General features: G+C 53.9%; 1 protein-coding gene across 1 annotated transcript in view; it reads left to right on the plus strand.

The window, feature by feature from the left end:
* The window catches only part of LOC140403302 (adhesion G protein-coupled receptor E3-like), a 149,321-nt gene that overhangs the window by 80,473 nt on the left and 49,198 nt on the right, over positions 1 to 19,650 (plus strand). The window contains exons 4-6 of the mRNA XM_072491124.1: positions 8,477 to 8,608; positions 9,691 to 9,779; positions 18,607 to 18,705. Coding sequence (XP_072347225.1) covers positions 8,477 to 8,608; positions 9,691 to 9,779; positions 18,607 to 18,705 — 320 coding nt within the window. The remainder of the gene's footprint in view (positions 1 to 8,476; positions 8,609 to 9,690; positions 9,780 to 18,606; positions 18,706 to 19,650) is intronic.

Consider the following 19,650-nt stretch of genomic DNA (forward strand, 5'->3'; position numbering starts at 1 on the left):
GAGCTTTAATCGGGCCAAGGCGTGCTTCATAAAAAGAAGATAAAATTTGGAATGCTGCAACCGGCAAGACTGTGGGTTCACATATCGAGGGAGGCACCACTACTTTGAGACGGCGGATGAAGCGTGGACTTTTATTGTGGAAGAAAAACTGGAATGAGCGGGTATTAAAAAGAACGCGTTTGAACAAAGTGGTGGGGCGAATGTGGGGGGCGAAGAGGGGGGTTAAAAAGGGGGGAAAGAGGAGTTTTATGTACTAATCCTGCGATGTGGTAACTTTTCTCTCTTCCACAGGTGGTGAAGGGGGGGGAGGGGAGGTGGAGGAGATGGGGCGTTGGCCATTGGGGGCGGGGCCAAGGGAGAAGCGCGGGCTTGGTTCCCGCGCTATGATAATCATGGCGGGAATAGAGAAGCAGGAAGGAGGGGGCGTCGCACGGTGCGAGCCGAGGTCACGGGGGGAAGCCGAGGTCGGCCAGAGTTTGCTGACTTCTGGGAGCAACATGGGGGGAGTAATTACGCTAGCGGGGGATCTAGCGGGGGGGGGGGGGTGGGAGGGGGGAATTACTGGGTTGCTGCTGCTGGGGAGAGGGGGGAGCTGGTATGGGATGGGATGGGCGGGGGGGCACCGCCTGGGGGAGATACAGCTGCGTGGGAACCGGGTGAGGAGCTGGAAAAAGGGGATGGCTAATCGACAAGGGGGTGGGTAGGAAGCCCCCCAACCCGGCTGATCACGTGGAACGTGAGAGGGCTGAACGGGCCGATAAAGAGGGCACGGGTACTCGCACACCTTAAGAAACTTAAGGCAGATGTGGTTATGTTACAGGAAACGCACCTGAAACAAACTGATAGACCAGGTTAGGCTACGCAAAGGATGGGTGGGGCAGGTGTTCCATTCGGGGCTAGATGCGAAAAACAGGGGGGTGGCTATATTAGTGGGGAAGCAGGTAATGTTTGAGGCAAAGACTATAGTGGCGGATAACGGGGGCAGATACGTGATGGTGAGTGACAAACTACAGGGGGAGACGGTGGTTTTGGTAAACGTATATGCCCCGAACTGGGATGATGCCAATTTTATGAGGCGGATGCTAGGACGCATTCCGGACCTAGAGATGGGAAAGCTCATAATGGGGGGAGATTTTAATGCGGTGTTGGAACCAGGGCTGGATAGGTCGAAGTCCAGGACTGAAGGAGGCCGGCAGCAGCCGAGGTACTTAAAGATTTTCTGAGCAGATGGGAGATGTAGACCCGTGGAGATTTAGCAGACCTAGGAGTAAGGAGTTCTCGTTTTTCTCCTATGTCCATAAAGTCTACTCGCGAATAGAATTTTTTGTGCTGGGAAGGGCGTTGATCCCGAAGGTGAGGACACTGGGTAGACTTGGAGATAGGGGAGGAAACAGGAGGGCGCCCAACCTGGAGAATGGACATGGGTCTAATGGCAGATGAGGGGGTGTGTCTAAGGGTGAGTGGGTGCATTGAAAAGTACTTGGAACTCAATGATAACAGGGGAGGTCCAGGTGGAGTGGTCTGGGAGGCGCTGAAGGCGGGTGGTTAGAGGGGAGCTGATATCAATAAGGGCACATAAAGGGAAGCAGGAGAGTAAGGAACAGGAAGCGGTATGCTGCAAGAACTTTTGAGGGTGGACAGACAATATGCGGAAGCACCGCGAGGAGGGACTGTACAGGGAAAGGCAAAGGCTACATGTAGAATTTGACTTGCTGACTACGGGGCACTGCAGAGGCACAATGGAGGAAGGCACAGGGTGTACAGTACGAATATGGGGAGAAGGCGAGCAGGTTGCTGGCACACCAATTGAGGAAAAGGGGAGCAGCGAGGGAAATAGGGGGAGTGAGGGATGAGGAAGGAGAGATGGAACGGGGAGCGGAGAGAGTGAATGGAGTGTTCAAGACATTTATAAAAAATTATATGAAGCTCAATGGGAGATGGGAGGGAGAGAATGATGGGCTTTTTGATCGGCTGGGAATTTCCCAAGGTGAAGAGCAGGGAAAGGGTGGGACTGGGAGCACAGATCGAGGTAGAAGAAGTGGTGAAAGGAATTACGGAGCATGCAGGCGGGAAAGGCCCCGGGAACGGATGGATTCCCAGTCGAATTCTATAGAAAATATGTGGACTTGCTCGCCCCGGTATTGACGAGGACCTTTAATGAGCAAAGGAAAGGGGACAACTGCCCCCGACTATGTCTGAAGCAACGAAATCGCTTCTCTTAAGAAGGAAAAGGATCCGCTACAATGCGGGGTCCTATAGACCTATTTCCCTCCTAAATGTAGATGCCAAGATCCTGGCCAAGGTAATGGCAATGAGAATAGAGGAATGTGTCCCGGGGGTGGTCCACGAGGACCAAACTGGGTTTGTGAAGGGGAGACAGCTGAACACGAATATACGGAGGCTGTTAGGGGTAATGATGATGCCCCACCAGAGGGGGAAACGGGAGAAAGTAGTGGCGATGGATGCCGAGAAAGCATTTGATAGAGTGGAGTGGGATTATTTGTGGGAGGTGTTGAGGAGATTTGGTTTTGGAGAGGGGTATGTTAGATGGGTGCAGCTGTTGTATAGGGCCCCGATGGCGAGCGTGGTCACGAAATGACGGGGATCTGCATATTTTCGGCTCCATAGAGGGACAAGGCAGGGATGCCCTCTGTCCCCATTATTGTTTGCACTGGCGATTGAGCCCCTGGCGATAGCGTTGAGGGGTTCCAAGAAGTGGAGGGGAGTACTTAGAGGAGGAGAAGAACACCGGGTATCTTTGTATGCGGACGATTTGTTACTATACGTGGCGGACCCGGCGGAGGGGATGCCAGAAATAATGCGGATACTTGGGGAGTTTGGGGATTTTTCAGGGTATAAATTGAACATGGGGAAAAGTGAGTTGTTTGTGTGCATCCAGGGGAGCAGAGTAGAGAAATAGAGGACCTACCGTTGAGGAAGGTAACAAGGGACTTTCGTTACCTGGGGATCCAGATAGCCAAGAATTGGGGCACATTGCATAGGTTAAATTTAACGCGGTTGGTGGAACAAATGGAGGAGGATTTCAAGAGATGGGATATGGTATCCCTGTCACTGGCAGGGAGGGTGCAGGCGGTTAAGATGGTGGTCCTCCCGAGATTCCTCTTTGTGTTTCAGTGCCTCCCGGTGGTGATCACGAAGGCTTTTTTTAAAAGGATTGAAAAGAGCATCATGGGTTTTGTGTGGGCCGGGAAGACCCCGAGAGTGAGGAAGGGATTCTTACAGCGTAGCAGGGATAGGGGGGGGCTGGCACTACCGAGCCTAAGTGAGTATTATTGGGCCGCTAATATTTCAATGGTGAGTAAGTGGATGGGAGAGGAGGAGGGAGCAGCGTGGAAGAGATTAGAGAGGGCGTCCTGTAGGGGGACTAGCCTACAGGCTATGGTGACAGCCCCATTGCCGTTCTCACCGAGGAACTACACCACAAGCCCGGTGGTGGTGGCTACACTGAAGATTTGGGGACAGTGGAGACGGCATAGGGGAAAGACTGGAGCCTTGGGGGGGTCCCCGATAAGAAACAACCATAGGTTTGCCCCGGGGGGAATGGATGGGGGATATGGAATGTGGCAAAGAGCAGGAATAATGCAACTGAAAGATCTGTTTATGGATGGGAAGTTCGCGAGTCTGGGAGCGCTGACCGAGAAATATGGGTTGCCCCAAGGGAATGCATTCAGGTATATGCAACTGAGGGCTTTTGCGAGGCAACAGGTGAGGGAATTCCCGCAGCTCCCGACACAAGAGGTGCAGGACAGAGTGATCTCAAAGACATGGGTGGGGGATGGTAAGGTGTCAGATATATATAGGGAAATGAGGGACGAAGGGGAGACTATGGTAGATGAACTAAAAGGGAAATGGGAAGAAGAGCAGGGGGAGGAGATCGAGGAGGGGCTGTGGGCAGATGCCCTAAGCAGGGTAAACTCATCGTCCTCGTGTGCCAGGCTAAGCCTGATTCAGTTTAAGGTATTACACAGGGCGCATATGACTGGAGCACGGCTCAGTAAATTTTTTGGGGTGGAGGATAGGTGTGCGAGGTGCTCGAGAAGCCCAGCGAATCATACCCATATGTTTTGGTCATGCCCGGCACTACAGGGGTTTTGGACGGGGGTGACAAAGGTGCTTTCAAAAGTAGTGGGGGTCCGGGTCGAACCAAGCTGGGGGTTGGCTATATTTGGGGTTGCACAAGAGCCGGGAGTGCAGGAGGCGAGAGAGGCCGATGTTTTGGCCTTTGCGTCCCTAGTAGCCCGGCGCAGGATATTGCTAATGTGGAAAGAAGCCAAGCCCCCGGGGGTGGAGACCTGGATAAATGACATGGCAGGGTTTATAAAGCTAGAGCGGATTAAGTTCGTTCTAAGGGGGTCGGCTCAAGGGTTCACCAGGCGGTGGCAACCGTTCGTCGAATACCTCGCAGAAAGATAGATGGAATGGAAAAAGAAGGCAGCAGCAGCAGCCCAGGATCGGGGGGGGGGGGGGGGGAGGAGGAACCAGAAGGACTCTCAGGGTTGTTAATATATACTGTATAATATGTATAGGTCGTTGCGACAGATAATTATATATTGGACTGTTAAATTATATTTTTGGAGAGTGTTACTTGTGACAAGGCAGTTGCCAATTAGGGTTAGTTTTCATTTTTGTTATTTATTATTTATTCATTTTCTGTTTATAAAATAGGTCATTGTTATTTGTGTTGTTATAATATTGTGTAAAGGATGCACAATGTACTGTGTTGGTTGACCAAAAATTTTCAATAAAATATTTTTTGTTTTAAAAAAATTTAGACAAATGTGGAACTATGTGGAAAAAGACAGTAAATACAACTGGTGAACTATCACCTAACGCCCAACTCCCACTTTAACCGCCCCATCGTCTTCCCACACACACAAGACAGAAAAACACAGAGAGGGGGGAAAGGGGGGAAATAAATAGTAAGGATGAAAGTCAAAAGGTAAGAGTTCTTGCTTCAAATGTTAGTTCTTTAGCACACTTAATTCACAGCAAGCTTGCCGATTAAAATCTCTGGTTTGCAGCCAATCATGGTCTTGTTTGAAGAGTCATTCATTTATTCGGGGTCCCTGTCGTTCAGAAAGTGCAGTACTCACAGGCAGCAGGCTTTCTGGAGAGACACTTTATTTCTCATCCAACTGGGCCGCATTCGGGCCTCTCCCGTCCAGGAGGGAGAGTTGGCCGGTTCTGGACTCTGCCTGTACACAGATTCATCCAGGCCCTCGGCCCGTCCAGAAACACAACCTTTCTGAAGGAGGACAGAGAGCAGAGGATTGCAGGTCCTCCCCTGGGGCTGCCTGGGCCAAACCCGAAAGCAAACCCAAGCCTTGGGAGACCGGAAAACATTTGACCCAACCACCACCCATTAACGGGCAGAGCGCAGCCTCTTGGGCCAATTCATTGGCCACCAGCCCAAATCAATCAAATTGAGTCACAGCCAATCTCTGTCGTTGGCACCGGTCAGTCTGCAGCTCCAGTTTGAACCGGCACAGGCTAGAACAGTGATCTGCCCTTCTGCCGAAATCATCGGCTTGAATTAAAGGCACAGGCCACTTGCCTTAAAGACACACATCCATTAATCATCCATGAATCAAAAATGTAACAGCAAAAATAAAAGCGCTGGAATAAACAGGGAATAAACAGGAATGACAGGGGAGAGCTCCTCATTGTGCTGATCGATATTTATCCCTGAATCAACATTAATAACAAAAAGCATTGGGCTGAACTTTCTGGCCCTGTCTCGCCGGTGGGAACTTCCAGTCCACCCAATGTGGCTGCATGCGCCGGGTGGCCGGGCGGTGGGACGGGTATCCAGGCAAAATACCGGAGACACCGGAGGGACTGGATGATCTCACCGGCAACCAATGGGGAGCCGCCTCTGCCACCAGAACACAGGCCACAGGGCGGGCCCGACCTCCCACCGCCCCCCCCCCCGCCTATGACCTCCCATGGCGACTGCATTGTTTTCCCAGTCACATGGTACATTTCTTTCCCACGGCACGGTACTAATTTCCGAGTGTCATTATTCAAATATTTCCTAACCCTTAATCTGCCCAGGAGAATAACCAAGAGGACATTTATTTATCACCCCCCACACCCCGACGATTCTATCACTTACCAACTTTGGTGCAATCTGGCAAATGTGACACATAAAGCAAAAGAGTTTTGCCATCGAGCTGAAAGGTTATGGGCGGGATTCCCCGACCCCCCCCGCCGGGTTGGAGAATCGCCGCCGCCGTCCTGCTAATTCTCCGGACCCCAAAAATCGCCGCGGCGTGAGTCTCGCCGCCCGCCTCGGAGAATGGCGGGGTCAGGTGCAACTCAATGGGCGCCGGGGCTGCCCGAATTCTCCGGCCCGCGATGGGCCGAAGTCCCGCCCGTCTTTTGCCGGTCCCGCCGGCGTAAATTGGAATAGGTCCCTTACCGGAGGGACCTGGCGGCGCGGGCGGGCTCCAGGGTTCTTGGGGGGGGGGGTCGCGGGGGGATCTGGACCCGGGAGGTGCCCCCACCGTGGCCTGGCCCGCGATTGGGGCCCACTGATCCGTGGGCGGGCCTGTGCCGTGGGGGCACTCTATCCTCCCGCACCGGAGGCTGTACCGGTCCACCATTCCCGGTGCGGAAACGAAGCCCTCTGCGCATGCGCGGGGATGACGCCAGCACGCACTGGCGCTCCCGCACATGTGCCAACTTGCGCCGGCTGGCGGAGGCCCTTCGGCGCCGGTTGGCGTGGCGCCAAGCCCCTTTCCCGTCAGCCGGCGGGGCGCAAACCACTCAGGGACAGGCCTCCGGAGTATGGCGCCGGAGTGGTGTCCGCTGCTCCGGTGCTCGAAAGACGGTGTGCCTCTGCCGGCGCGGTTCCGCGCATGCGCGTGGGTTGCTGTCTCCGCGTCGGCCCCCCCGGGCAATGTGGCAGAGCCCTACAGGGGCCCGGCGTGGAGGGCGATAGGCCCCCCCACGGAATTAGCCCGCCGGCCGATCGGTAGGCCCCGATCGAGGGCCTGGTACCATGGAGACCCCCCCCCTCCCCCGGAGTCGTATCCCCCCCACCCTCCACCAGGACGGCCCCCCCCAACCAGAACTCCGAGGTCCCGCCGGGTAGGACCATACGTAACCCATGCCAGCGGGACTCGGCCAAACCCGGCGGGCACTCGGCCCGCTGGGGAGCGGAGAATCGGCGGCCCCGCGTCGGAGCGGCGTGGCACGATCCTGCGACCCGGCGGGGGATCGGAGAATCACGGCGAAGGTGCTTGTATTAACCTTGCTGTTGTTAAGCATTTGTCACATTTTCATTGCTAAATGTACTGAAGGTCAGTGGTGTATTTATAACATGAAGCATTTATGCAACATTTCATGAAACAATGTTGGGATTCCTGCATACGTGGAAATATATTATTCATTGCCTGAAACAATGACTACCTTTCCACATTCATGGCCTTGAGAATACTTCTATTCTGTGACTATGCACGCAATCATTTTTTAAAAGCACTACATAAATCAATAAAACAGTAATCTATCAGTAAGGATTGAACAGGCTTTGCCTCTTTTCTCAATAGAGGAGATGGCTCCGGATAGGTGTTTCCAGGCTAGAAATAAAAGAGATGTTCCCACTTTTGAGTGAGTCAAAATTTAGAGGTTACAGATACCTAAATGGTCGCTAATAAATCCAGTGACGGGTTCAGGAGAGAGCTCTTTAGAATCACAGAGAATTTACAGTGCAGAAGGAGGCCATTCGGCCCACCGGGTCTGCACCGGCCCTTGGAAAGAGCCCCCTATTAAGGCCAATCCTCCACCCTATCCCCGTAACCCAGCAACCCACCCAACCTTTTGGACACAAAGGGGCAATTTAGCACAGCCAACCCTCCTAACCGGCACATGGAATGAAAATCGCTTATTGTCGCAAGTCGGCTTCAAATGAAGTTACTGTGAAAAGCCCCTAGTGGCCACATTCCGGCGCCTGTTCGGGGAGGCTGGCGCATCTTTGGGCTATGGGAGGAAACCGGAGCACCCGGAGGAAACCCATGAGGGGAAAGTGAAAACTCCCTACAGACAGTCACCCAGGGCTGGAACTGAACCCGGGTTGCTGCAGCTGTGAGGCAGCAGTGCTAACCACAGTGCCTCCGTGCCGCTCACTCCAGAGAGTGGTCGAAATGTGAACCACATGGAGTGGTTGATAATAGATGCACACTCGAGAAGCTGGATGAGTACATGAGAGAGAAAGAGATAAAAAGATATGTTAATGGGTGAGACAGGATACGAGAAGACTAGTATGAAGCATGATACCATCATCAACCTATTGGGCCCAATGGCCCAGTTCTTTGTTGTAAAATCTATTTAATTTGGATTATAAGCAGCAAGAGATCCAGGCAGTTAACCCGTGTGGGAGAGCAATTGGCATCTCCCCTTCAGTCCAGCTCCGTAAGTGTAGTGGGTGATGTGATTGTTCCTTCCTCTGTTGCAGACGTGGATGAGTGTGAGAGTGAAGATACCTGCGGCAAGAATACAACCTGTCAGAATTCTGCTGGGAGTTACAGCTGTATCTATGACCCAGGATTTCGCCGAAAGCCAGTAAACGCACATCATGTCACCCCAGGTAAAATGAATACTGAAAGAGCAACACAGAAAGGATCTTTGGGGCTGGAGGTGGGGTGTGCGGGGGAGAGCACTGCACTCGTAGGGGCTGAAATTTGTTTGAGTCCATTATTATGCCCCGACACCTGCTGCATGAGAAGATCCCGGTCTGACCATAGAGGCCTGAGGCCTAGGAAACTGGGCCGAAGGCCTTAGCTTCGGGGCCCGTTGCGTCGCCACCAGCAGCTTGCTAATTTCAGCCAACTGCTGTTGACCTCGAGGCCAGTACTGGGAAGAGGGGAGGGGTTGTGTTGGAAACATATTAAAATTAAAATTGTCAACTATCCTGCAGGCACGAGGGCCCCTCTTTGACAGACTTATGGGTCTTAATGGATGACTAAAAACTGACCCTCAAAAATATAATTTTTTTTTTACTTGTCCATGGGATGTGGACATCGACGGCTGGGCCAGCATTTATTTCCCATCCCTGGGCTGTGGATCTGGAGTCACATGTAGACCAGACCAGGTAGGACTGGCAGATTTCCTTCTCTGAAGGAAATTAGTGAACCAGATGGGTTTTTAAGACAATCGGCAATGGTTTTGTGGTCGTCATTAGACTTTTAATTCCAGATTTTTATTGAATTCAAATTCCACCATCTGCCCTGGATGGGATTTGAACTCGGGTCCCCAGAGCATTGGGTCTCTGGATTATTTTAGTGAAAATACCACTACGCCACTGCCTCTCCTGAACCAATCCCTACCTGTTTTGTTGGTCTGGTTTGTGTCCATTTTATGCCTCAAAATCAGGCCCCACATGCACCATCCCATCCCGTGATGCCAACTCCTCACCGGAGGCTCGCGCCTCAGGAGTCAGAAGGTCATGGTGCGAAGCGGCATGCTATCGGACTGGAGTGTAATCTACATGGGCGCCCCAAATGGAGGGAGTGCTGCACTGTTAGAGGAGCATCCTTTTGGTAAGATGTTAATCCGAGGTCCTGCCTGTCCCGGGGCGGTCAGGCTGGCATTAGAAATCTGTAGCAGGAACATGGCAGATTTGCAGATGGGCAAGTGATGGAGACAATTGTCTATTTCTCATTCCCGCAGAGTCACCTCTTAACTGTCCTAACCCTGAAAAACAGAAGAATTCTACTCTTGTGCCGTGTGATCCGAAACGTTCCGAAACCCTGGAACAGGTATGTGTCCCATATTGCCCTCTTTCCAACATGGCCTTGCTTGCCAGCCCCTCGAGCAACTCCTATATGGGAGCCCCCTCCTTATAGTTTTTTACATCTGCGTACTTCAGGAGAATTACAAACTAACTCGCTCAATAGGGTTAATCTAATTGAAGTCATAGCATGAGACACGCATTTGAAACAGTTACAGGAACATCATTATGGTGACCATAAGACATCGGAGCAGAGTTAGGCCACTCGGCCCATCGAGTCTGCTCCGCCATTCAATCATGGCTGATATGATTCTCCTCCTGTCTCCCCATAACCCCTGATCCCCCTATTAATCAAGAACCTATCTCTGTCTCAAAGACACTCAGTGATTTGGCCTCCACAGCCTTCTGCGGCAAAGAGTTCCACAGATTCACCACCCTCTGGCTGAAGAATGTGCAAACTCCACACGGACAGTGACACGTGGCTGAGATTGAACCCGGGTCCTTGGCGCTGTGAGGCAGCAGTGCTAACCAGTGCCACCGTGCAGCCCCAACCCTTTGCTGTTATCTAGCATCAGCATGCCCAAACCATGGTTACCTCCATAAAGTCAACGTTTCACCAGTGTCTAGCTCAAATATGCTTTAAGAATCATAGAATCCCTACAGTGCAGAAGGAGGTCATTCGGCCCATCGGGTCTGCACCGACCCTCTGAAAGGGCACCCCACCCAGGCCCAACTCCCCCGGCCCTCTCCCCAGCTAACCTTTGGACACAAAAGGGCTATTTAGCACGGCCAATCCACCTAACCTGCGCATCTTTGGACTGTGGGAGGAAACCGGAGCACCCGGAGGAAACCCACGCACACACGGGGAGAACGTGCAAACTGTGTGACACACAGTCACCTGAGGCTGGAATCGAACCCGGGACCCTGGCGCTGTGAGGCAGCAGTGCTAACCGCTGTGCCACCGTGGTCATATGATCACGAGAAGCCCTGTGGTGGTCAATTATTTTCCTGGTGATTAGCCAGGTTTCCTCTCGCTCTGAGAACCCCCTACGCCAGTTAACAGGGTCCGCTTCCTTCGAATGCGGCGCAGGTCCCCATTGTGCTCAATCTTTTATTCTCTTTTCCAAGGAATGGGATCAGAATATTATATTGGGAAACCATACTGTCCCTATGAAACTTCTTCAAAAGCACAAAGGTTCCCAATTATATTCCGAGGCCTTTCGTTTAAACCATGACTTGCATCTGTTGGCACACTATAGGAAGGATGTGATTGCACTAGGGAGCGTGCAGAGGAGATTCACTAGGATGTTGCCTGGGCTGGAGAGTTTCAACTATGAAGGGAGGCTGGTTAGGTTGGGATTGTTTTTCTTAGAGCAGAGAAGGCCGAGGGGGGCCTGATTGAGGTGTACACAATTATGAGTGGACACATATAGTAGACAGAAAGAAACGTTTTCCCTTGGGGGAAGGCAGGCAGGAGGAGTGTCAGTGGGGGAGCATTTCGGTGATAGTGATCATGGGCGTCATTCTCCGACCCCCCAGCGGGTCGGAGAATGGCCGTTGGCCGCCGTGAATCCCGCCCCCGCCGCCCGCCGAAGTCTCCGCTACCGGATATTCAGCGGGGGCGGGAATCGGGCCGCGCCGGTTGGCGGGACCCCCCGCTCAATTCTCCGGCCCGGATGGGCCGAAGTCCCGCCCAGAAATTGCCTGTCCCGCCGGCGTAAATTAAAGTTGGTATTTACCGGCGAGACCAGGCGGCGCGGGCGGGCGCCGGGGTCCTGGGGGGGGGCGCGGGGCGATCTGGCCCCGGGGGTGCCCCCACGGTGGCCTGGCCCGCGATCGGGGCCCACCGATCTGCGGGCGGGCCTGTGCCGTGGGGGCACTCTTTCCTTTCCGCCTCCGCCACGGCCTCCACCATGGCGGAGGCGGAAGTGACTCTCCCCACTGCGCATGCACGGGAAACTGTCAGCGGCCGCTGACGCTCCCGCACATGCGCCGCCCCAAATGTCATTTCCGCGCCAGCTGGCGGGGCGGAAATCCCTCCGGCGCCGGCCTAGCCCCTAAATGCCGGGGCTCGGCCCCCAAAGGTGCGGAGCATTCCGCACCTTTGGGGCGGCGCGATGCCCGTCTGATTGGCGCCGTTTTGGGCGCCAGTCGGCGGACATCGCGCCGTTGGGGAGAATTTCGCCCCATAACTCAGTAAGATTTAATGTGGTTATGGACAAGGACAATGGTGGACTGGAAATAAAGGTTCTGAATTGGGGGTAATAGGATAAGACAGGATCTGGCCAAAGTGGACCGGGAGCAGCAACTTATAGGAAAGTCCACATCAGGGGCGAAATTCTCCCCCAACGGCGCGATGTCCGCCGACTGGCGCCAAAGACGGCGCCAATCAGACGGACATCGCGCCGCCCCAAAGGTGCGGAATGCTCCGCATCTTTGGGGGCCGAGCCCCGGCATTTAGGGGCTAGGCCGGCGCCGGAGGGATTTCCGCCCCGCCAGCTGGCGGAAATGGCGTTTGTTGCCCCGCCAGCTGGCGCGGAAATGCTGCGCATGCACGGGAGCGTCAGCGGCCGCTGTCAGTTTCCCGGCGCATGCGCGGGAGCGTCAGCGGCCGCTGTCAGTTTCCCGCTCATGCGCAGTGGGGAGAGTCTCTTCCGCCTCTGCCATGGTGGAGGCCGTGGCGGAGGCGGAAGGGAAAGAGTGCCCCCACGGCACAGGCCCGCCCACGGATCGGTGGGCCCCGATCGCGGGCCAGGCCACCGTGGGGGCACCCCCCGGGGTCAGATCGCCCCGCGGCCCCCCCCAGGACCCCGGAGCCCGCCCACGCCGCCTGGTCCCGCCGGTAAATACCAGGTTTGATTTACGCCGGCGGGACAGGCAATTTCTGGGCGGGACTTCGGCCCATCCGGGCCGGAGAATCCAGCGGGGGGTCCCGCCAACCGACGCGGCCCGATTCCTGCCCCCGCCCAATCTCCAGGAGCGGAGATTGGGCAGGGGCGGGATTCACGGCGGCCAACGGCCATTCTCCGACCCGGCGGGGGGTCGGAGAATGACGCCCCAGAGCCGAGAGTTATTCAAAAAAAGAAAATAGAGAGTACAGGGCCAACATGTTCCCCGAAAGGTAAAGAGTGGGATCAAAAAGTCCAGAGAACCGCGGATATCAAGGGAAATGCAGGATTGGATAAGGAAAAAAAGGGAGGCTCATGGCAGGTATAGAAGGCTGGAAACAGTGGATGCCTTACAGGAATACAGAATGTGTGGGGGAGTTACTTTGACGTTAATTTTCAAATCTTCTCTGGGCATAGGTAAGGAGCCAGGGAGTGGTGGACAGCTAAAGCGATGCCATTATTCAAGAAGGGGAGTAGGGAATAATCAAGAAATTACAGGCCAGTGAGTCTAACATCAGTGGTAGGGAAATGATTGGGAACATTTGTGAGGGACAGAATTAATCATCACTCGGAAAGGCAAGGATAGTCAACATGACTTTGTCAAGGGGAAATCATGTTGAATAAATTTGATTGAATTTTTCGAGGAGGTGACTAGGTGAGTAGATGGGGACAGAGCAGTTGATGTGGTCGACAAGGACTTCAGTAAGGCCTTTCCCTCGTGGGAGACTGATCAAGAATGTAAGGGCCCATGGGATCCAGAGTAATTTGGCACATTGGATCCAAAATTGGCTTAATGGTCAAAGGTTGTTTTTGTGACTGGAAACCTGTGACCAGTGTTGTACCTCAGGAATCGGCGTTGGGTCCCTTGATGTCTGTGGTGTGCATTAATGATCTAGATGTGAATGTGGAGGATATGGTCAATGAGTTTGCAGATGACACGAAAATTGGTGATGTGGTAAATAGTGAGGAGGAAAGCCTTAGATGGCAGGGCGACATAGACGGGCTGGTCAGACGGGCAGAACAATGGCAAATGCAAATTAACCCTGAAAAGTGTGAGGTGATGCATCTTGGGAGGACTAACAAGGCGAGGGAATACAGAATGAACGGTTGGGCATGAGGAAGTACAGAGGACCAGAGGGACCTTGGGGTGCATGTTCAAAGATCCCATAAGGCAGCTGGACAGGTAGGTAAGGTGGTTAAGAAGGCTAATGGGATACTTGCCTTTATTAGCCGAGGTATAGAATATAAAACAGGGAGGTTATGATGGAGCTGTATAAAACGCTCGTTAGGCCACAGCTAGAGTACTGTGTGCAGTTCTCGTCGCCACACTAAGGGGCTGTTTAGCACAGGGCTAAACCGCTGGCTTTGAAAGCAGACCAAGGCAGGCCAGCAGCACGGTTCAATTCCCGTAACAGCCTCCCCGAACAGGCGCCGGAATGTGGCGACTAGGGGCTTTTCACAGTAATTTCATTTGAAGCCTACTTGTGACAATAAGCGATTTTCATTCATTTCATATAGGAAGGATGTGATTGCACTGGAGAGGGTGCAGAGGAGATTCACCAGGATGCTGCCTGGGCTGGAGCGTTTCAGCTTTGAAGGGAGGCTGGTCAGGCTGGGGTTGTTTTCCCTGGAGCAGAGAAGGCTGAGGGGGGACCTGATCGAGGTGTACAAAATTATGAAGGACAGAGATAGGGTGAATAGGAAGAGACGTCTCCCCTGAGTGGAGGAGCCAATAACCGGGGGGCATAGATTCGTGATCAGGTAATGATTTAGAGGGGATTTGAGGAAAATATTTCACCCAGAGGGTGTTGGGAATCTGGAACTCTCTGCCTGAAAGGTAGAGGTGGGGAACCCTCAAAGCGTTTAAGAAGCATTTAGATGAGCAGGTGAAACACCCGAGCATGCAAGGATACGGACCGAGTGCTGGGACATGGGATTAGAATGGGCAGGTGCTTGCTGGCCGGCGCAGACAGGATGGGCCGAAGGGCCCCTTTCCAAGCTGTGAAAACGCTATGATCCTATGACTAAGGCGGAATTTTGCGGAGCCTGCGGCCTCCAGGACGTTCCAGTCCCGCCAAAGTCAATGGACTTTCAAACGGCTCACCACATCATTCAGATCCAACTCCCTGCCGTGAGGGGGCATGAAATTCCGCCCGCGGTGGCTGGCTGTCCGGCAACCTTGGGCAGCACGGCAGACTCGATGGGCCAAATGGCCTCCTTCTGCACTGTAAATTCTATGAAACCTTCTCCGGCATTTTTCTTTGATGGGATTTGTTTTGGTCTCTCGGCTGTGCACGACGAGGCCTATTTTCGAAAGGAACCGCGCAAAAGTTGCCTTCTCGGTCCAGGCCATCTTGTCACCAGTCAAAGTTATAGTAATAATCGCTTATTGTCACAAGTAGGCTTCAATGAAGTTACTGTGAAAGGCCCCTGTGAAAAGTTCACGCACAGTTCAGTCGAACTTTTGCGCTGAATTAGTTTGGGAGGTTTATTTTTTACTCGCCTGCCCTCTCAAACTCACCACTATTTTTACACAGAAATATATTCGGTCACAAAACCTTCACCACATCCTTCCCTTTGAGTGCATCTGTGCTCACGTCTCTCTGTGACACACTGTCTGGTCCTAGAGGCTTTCTCTCAGCTTCCGTCGTCTGCTGAAACCCGGATTAACGATCTTTACATTGGCCGAAATCTGCCCTCCTCGCTCGCGGCTGGCATTTTCCGAGGGTGAGTGGAGATTTGGCTGGAGCGCCCATTGTTTCCCCGCCCATTGTACCGCCGCAATGAACCGTCCGGTGTTGAAGGTGGAAAGAGCTTTCGTTACTATGGATGAAGGAGAAAAAAGCATTTGCACTTATTGATCACCTTTAAGAGCCCAGGGGTGTCCCCAAAGCCCCTTGCCGCGAATAAAGCCCGGTCAGCGTCGGGGAACATGGCAGCCAATGTGCAGAGCAAGATCCCACAGACAGGAGGATCATGGTTCAATGATCTGTTTTTGGCAACGTTCGTTGAGGGCTGAATGTTGGCCAGGACAGCAGGGGGGGAACTTCCCTAGCTCTTCCTTGCACAGTGCTGGGATAATACTTACACCCACCTGAGATGAGGCCTTGGTTTAAAGTCCCATCTGATAGACGGTATCGCCAACAGTGCAGCACCCCTTCCGTGTTGCGGTGAGTGGCGAGGCTGCGTGGGGAAATGGGAATCCTGACGGTTAATCATCAATAAAGAGTACAGGAAATTTATAACCCCCAAATTTGTGAGAATCTATCAACTGTATGCCCCCACCCCCTCACCCCCCACACACCCAGTCTTCCCTCTTGGGTTGAATAAAGATCACCAAGGCCCCGGAGCAGTCTCCCTGGGTCCAAGTCCATATTTATTCCTCAACAGAAGACTGACGGCAGATTATGTAATAATTTGTCACGTCGCTGTTGGTGCAAACTCACTGGGTGGGATTTCCCGATGCTCTCCCCCCCACCCCAACCCACCTACCGGCGGCATGATGTGCAGCGACGGAAGCCACCCGCCATAGGCCGACGAGGACTTATTGAGTATAAGAATTGGCAAGTCATGTTGCAGCTGTATAGAACCTTAGTTAGGCCACACTTGGAGTATAGTGTTCAATTCTGGTCGCCACACTACCAGAAGGATGTGGAGGCTTTAGAGAGGGTGCAGAAGAGATTTACCAGAATGTTGCCTGGTATGGAGGGCATTAGCTATGAGGAGCGATTGAATAAACTCGGTTTGTTCTCACTGGAACGAAGGAGGTTGAGGGGCGACCTGATAGAGGTCTACAAAATTATAAGGGGCATAGACAGAGTGGATAGTCAGAGGCTTTTCCCCAGGGAAGAGGGGTCAATTACTAGGGGGCATAGGTTTAAGGTGAGAGGGGCAAGGTTTAGAGTAGATGTACGAGGCAAGTTTTTTACGCAGAGGGTAGTGGGTGCCTGGACTCGCTGCCGGAGGAGGTGGTGGAAGCAGGGACGATAGTGACATTTAAGGGGCATCTTGACAAATACATGAATAGGATGGGATTAGAGGGATACGGACCCAGGAAGTGTAGAAGATTGTAGTTTAGTCGGGCAGCATGGTCGGCACGGGCTTGGAGGGCCGAAGGGCCTGTTCCTGTGCTGTACATTTCTTTGTTCTTTGTTCTTTGAGGGACTGTCAATGGGATTTCCCATTGTTTGTGGCCCCCACCATGGCGAACGTGCGGTGGCGGGGGGTGGGGTGGGAGGGGGGAGGGGGTGAGGAGCCGGGCGGGCGGGGGGGGGGCTTGTTGTTGGCGGCAGCAGGAATCCTACTTGCGGGGTGAGCCAGAAACATTCAGTCCCAATTGGCTGCCACTTTTACCACATTACAGCTGTGACAAAATTAATTCATTGGATGTAAAGTGTTTTGGAACATCCCAAGGCGATATATAAATGCAAATCTTTCTTTCTTTCGGAGGTGCTTGCTCACCTGTCCAATGCCAACGAGATGCCCCCTCACTGACCCCATGAACTCCAGTGGGGTAGCACTAGATGCCATAGCGCAAACACTCGGTGGGGTTCACCAACGGACTTTAGGGCCTTCGGGCCGGATTCTCCCAACGGGCGGCTAAGTGCCGACGGCGGAGTAAATACGGGAGTGTTTAACTCCGGCCTCCGCCGCCCCAGCTGCCGATCCCGGCCTGAACCCGGCGCCGCGTGGTCCGTGCATGCGCAGGGGCCTTCTTCCCCGCAGCAGCCCCGACGCCAAATGGCGCAGGGCTACAGGAGCTGGCGCAGAGGGAAGGAGGCCTGGGGGCAGAGAGGCCGGCCCGCCGATCGGTGGGCCTCGATCGCGGGCCAGGCCACTATGGAGCCCCCCCCCCCACAGGCTGCACCTGGACCCTTCAACGCCGTGGTCCCACCAGCCCGCAGCGGGTTAGAACGGCCCCGGCGCGACTCGGCTTTTTATTGACGGCCACTCGGCCCATCTGGCCCGGAGAAACGGCATGCCGGCCCGGGCCGGAGAGTCGCCGCATACTCCGACCACGCCGGCGCCAATGGCGTCAATTCTCATTGCGGAGAATTGGGTCCCGGCGTCGGGGCGGCGTGGCACGATTCACGCAGTGCCGTGCCGATCCTCCGACCCGGCGGGGGGTCGGAGAATTCCGCCCTTCGTTCCCAGAAGATACTAAATCGGGGGCGAAATACTCCAGAAACGGCGCGATGTCCGCCGACTGGCGCCCAAAACGGCGCAAATCAGTCGGGCATCGCGCCGCCCCAAAGGTGCGGAATGCTCCGCATCTCTGGGGGCCGAGCCCCAACATTGAGGGGCTAGGTCGGCGCCGGTCGAATATCCGCCCCGCCAGCTGGCGGAAAAGGCCTTTGGTGCCCCGCCAGCTGGCGCGGAAATGACATCTCTGGGCGGCGCATGCACAGGAGCGTCAGCGGCCGCTGACGGCATTCCCGCGCATGCGCAGTGGAGGGAGTCTCTTCTGCCTCCGCCATGGTGGAGACCGTGGAGAAGGCGGAAGGAAAAGAGTGCCCCCGCGGCACAGGCCCGCCCGCGGATCGGTGGGCCCCGATCGCGGGCCAGGCCACCGTGGGGGCACCCCCCAGGGGCCAGATCGCCCCGCACCCGCCCCCCCAGGACCCCGGAGCCCGCCCGCGCCGCCTTGTCCCGCCGGTAAGGTAGGTGGTTTAATCTACGCCAGCGGGGCAGGCATTTTAGCAACGGGACTTCGGCCCATCCGGGCCGGAGAATCGCGCGGGGGGGCCCGCCAACCGGCGTGGCGCAATTCCCGCCCCCGCCGAATATCCGGTGCCGGAGACTTCGGCAACCGGCAGGGGCGGGATTCACGCCAGCCCCCGGCGATTCTCCGACCCGGCGGGGTTCTGAGGAATTCTGCTCTCGGGAAGTTTTCACACTATTGACCAGTTTTCCAGGTTATCATTGGGAAAGATTGCTGATTAACTGTTGCCTTGTTCCACTGTCCAGCCAAACTCCTCGGATAGTGGGTCCTGCCCCCTGATGGAAGTAGCTCACAGATTCCTCGACAAAGTCTGTCAGAATTTCAATGTCTCAAAGGATTCCCAGGTAAGGAATTACAGGCCCGGAATTATATATTTGGCAAAAGTGATATGATTTCCGGTGCGGAATGTTATAGTCTCGAAACCAGTGGGTGTAGCGGGATACTGGAAACAAGCTTTACTCGCAGACTAACATTTATTTGCAGAATGAAACACTTAGAAGCATACACCTCCGAACCCAATCACCCACCATGTCAGTAAGCTACTCTTTATTTGGGCTCAAGTGGCACATCAATTAATGCTTTTCATTTTCTTATAATTAAACACAATTGATCATAGAATCATAATATTTACAGTGCAGGATGAGGCCATTCAACCCATCGAGTCTGTACCGGCCCTTGGAAAGAACACCCTACTTAACCCTCCACCTTATCCCCGTAACCCAACCTAACCTTTTTGGACACTAAGGGCAATTTAGCATGGCCAATCCACCTAACCTGCACTTCTTTGGACAGTGGGGGGAAACGGGAGCACCCGGAGGAAACGCAGGCAGACAAGGGGAGGATGCGCAGACTCCACACAGGCAGTCACCCAAGCCGGGAATCGAACCCGGGTCCCTCGAGCTGTGAGGCAGCAGACAATCAACACAGGGGAGTCGAATTTGAGCTGTTCATCGGATGCACTGGAGTTACCCATGTATCACAGTCAGGATAACATGGGATCTATCTAACAATCAGATCAATAATTTGAAATGTGCAGGACTAATTGTCATATTTCCAAATTCGCCGATGGCGCCGAGCTGGGTGGTAACGTAAGGAGTGAAGGGAAGGCTTCAGGAAGGATATGGAACATGGCAGGTGGAATATAATGTGAATAGATGCAAAGTTATTCCGTTAGGGAGAAAGAAGGGAAGGCAAAATATTTCTTAGACGGTGAGAGGTTGTCAAGTGTGAGTGTCCAGAGGGACCTGGGTGTCCTTAATCATGTGTCATTAAAGGTTAACATGCGGGGG

The sequence above is a fragment of the Scyliorhinus torazame genome, chromosome 27 (assembly GCF_047496885.1).
Source record: "Scyliorhinus torazame isolate Kashiwa2021f chromosome 27, sScyTor2.1, whole genome shotgun sequence".
In the NCBI taxonomy this organism is placed as follows: domain Eukaryota; kingdom Metazoa; phylum Chordata; class Chondrichthyes; order Carcharhiniformes; family Scyliorhinidae; genus Scyliorhinus; species Scyliorhinus torazame.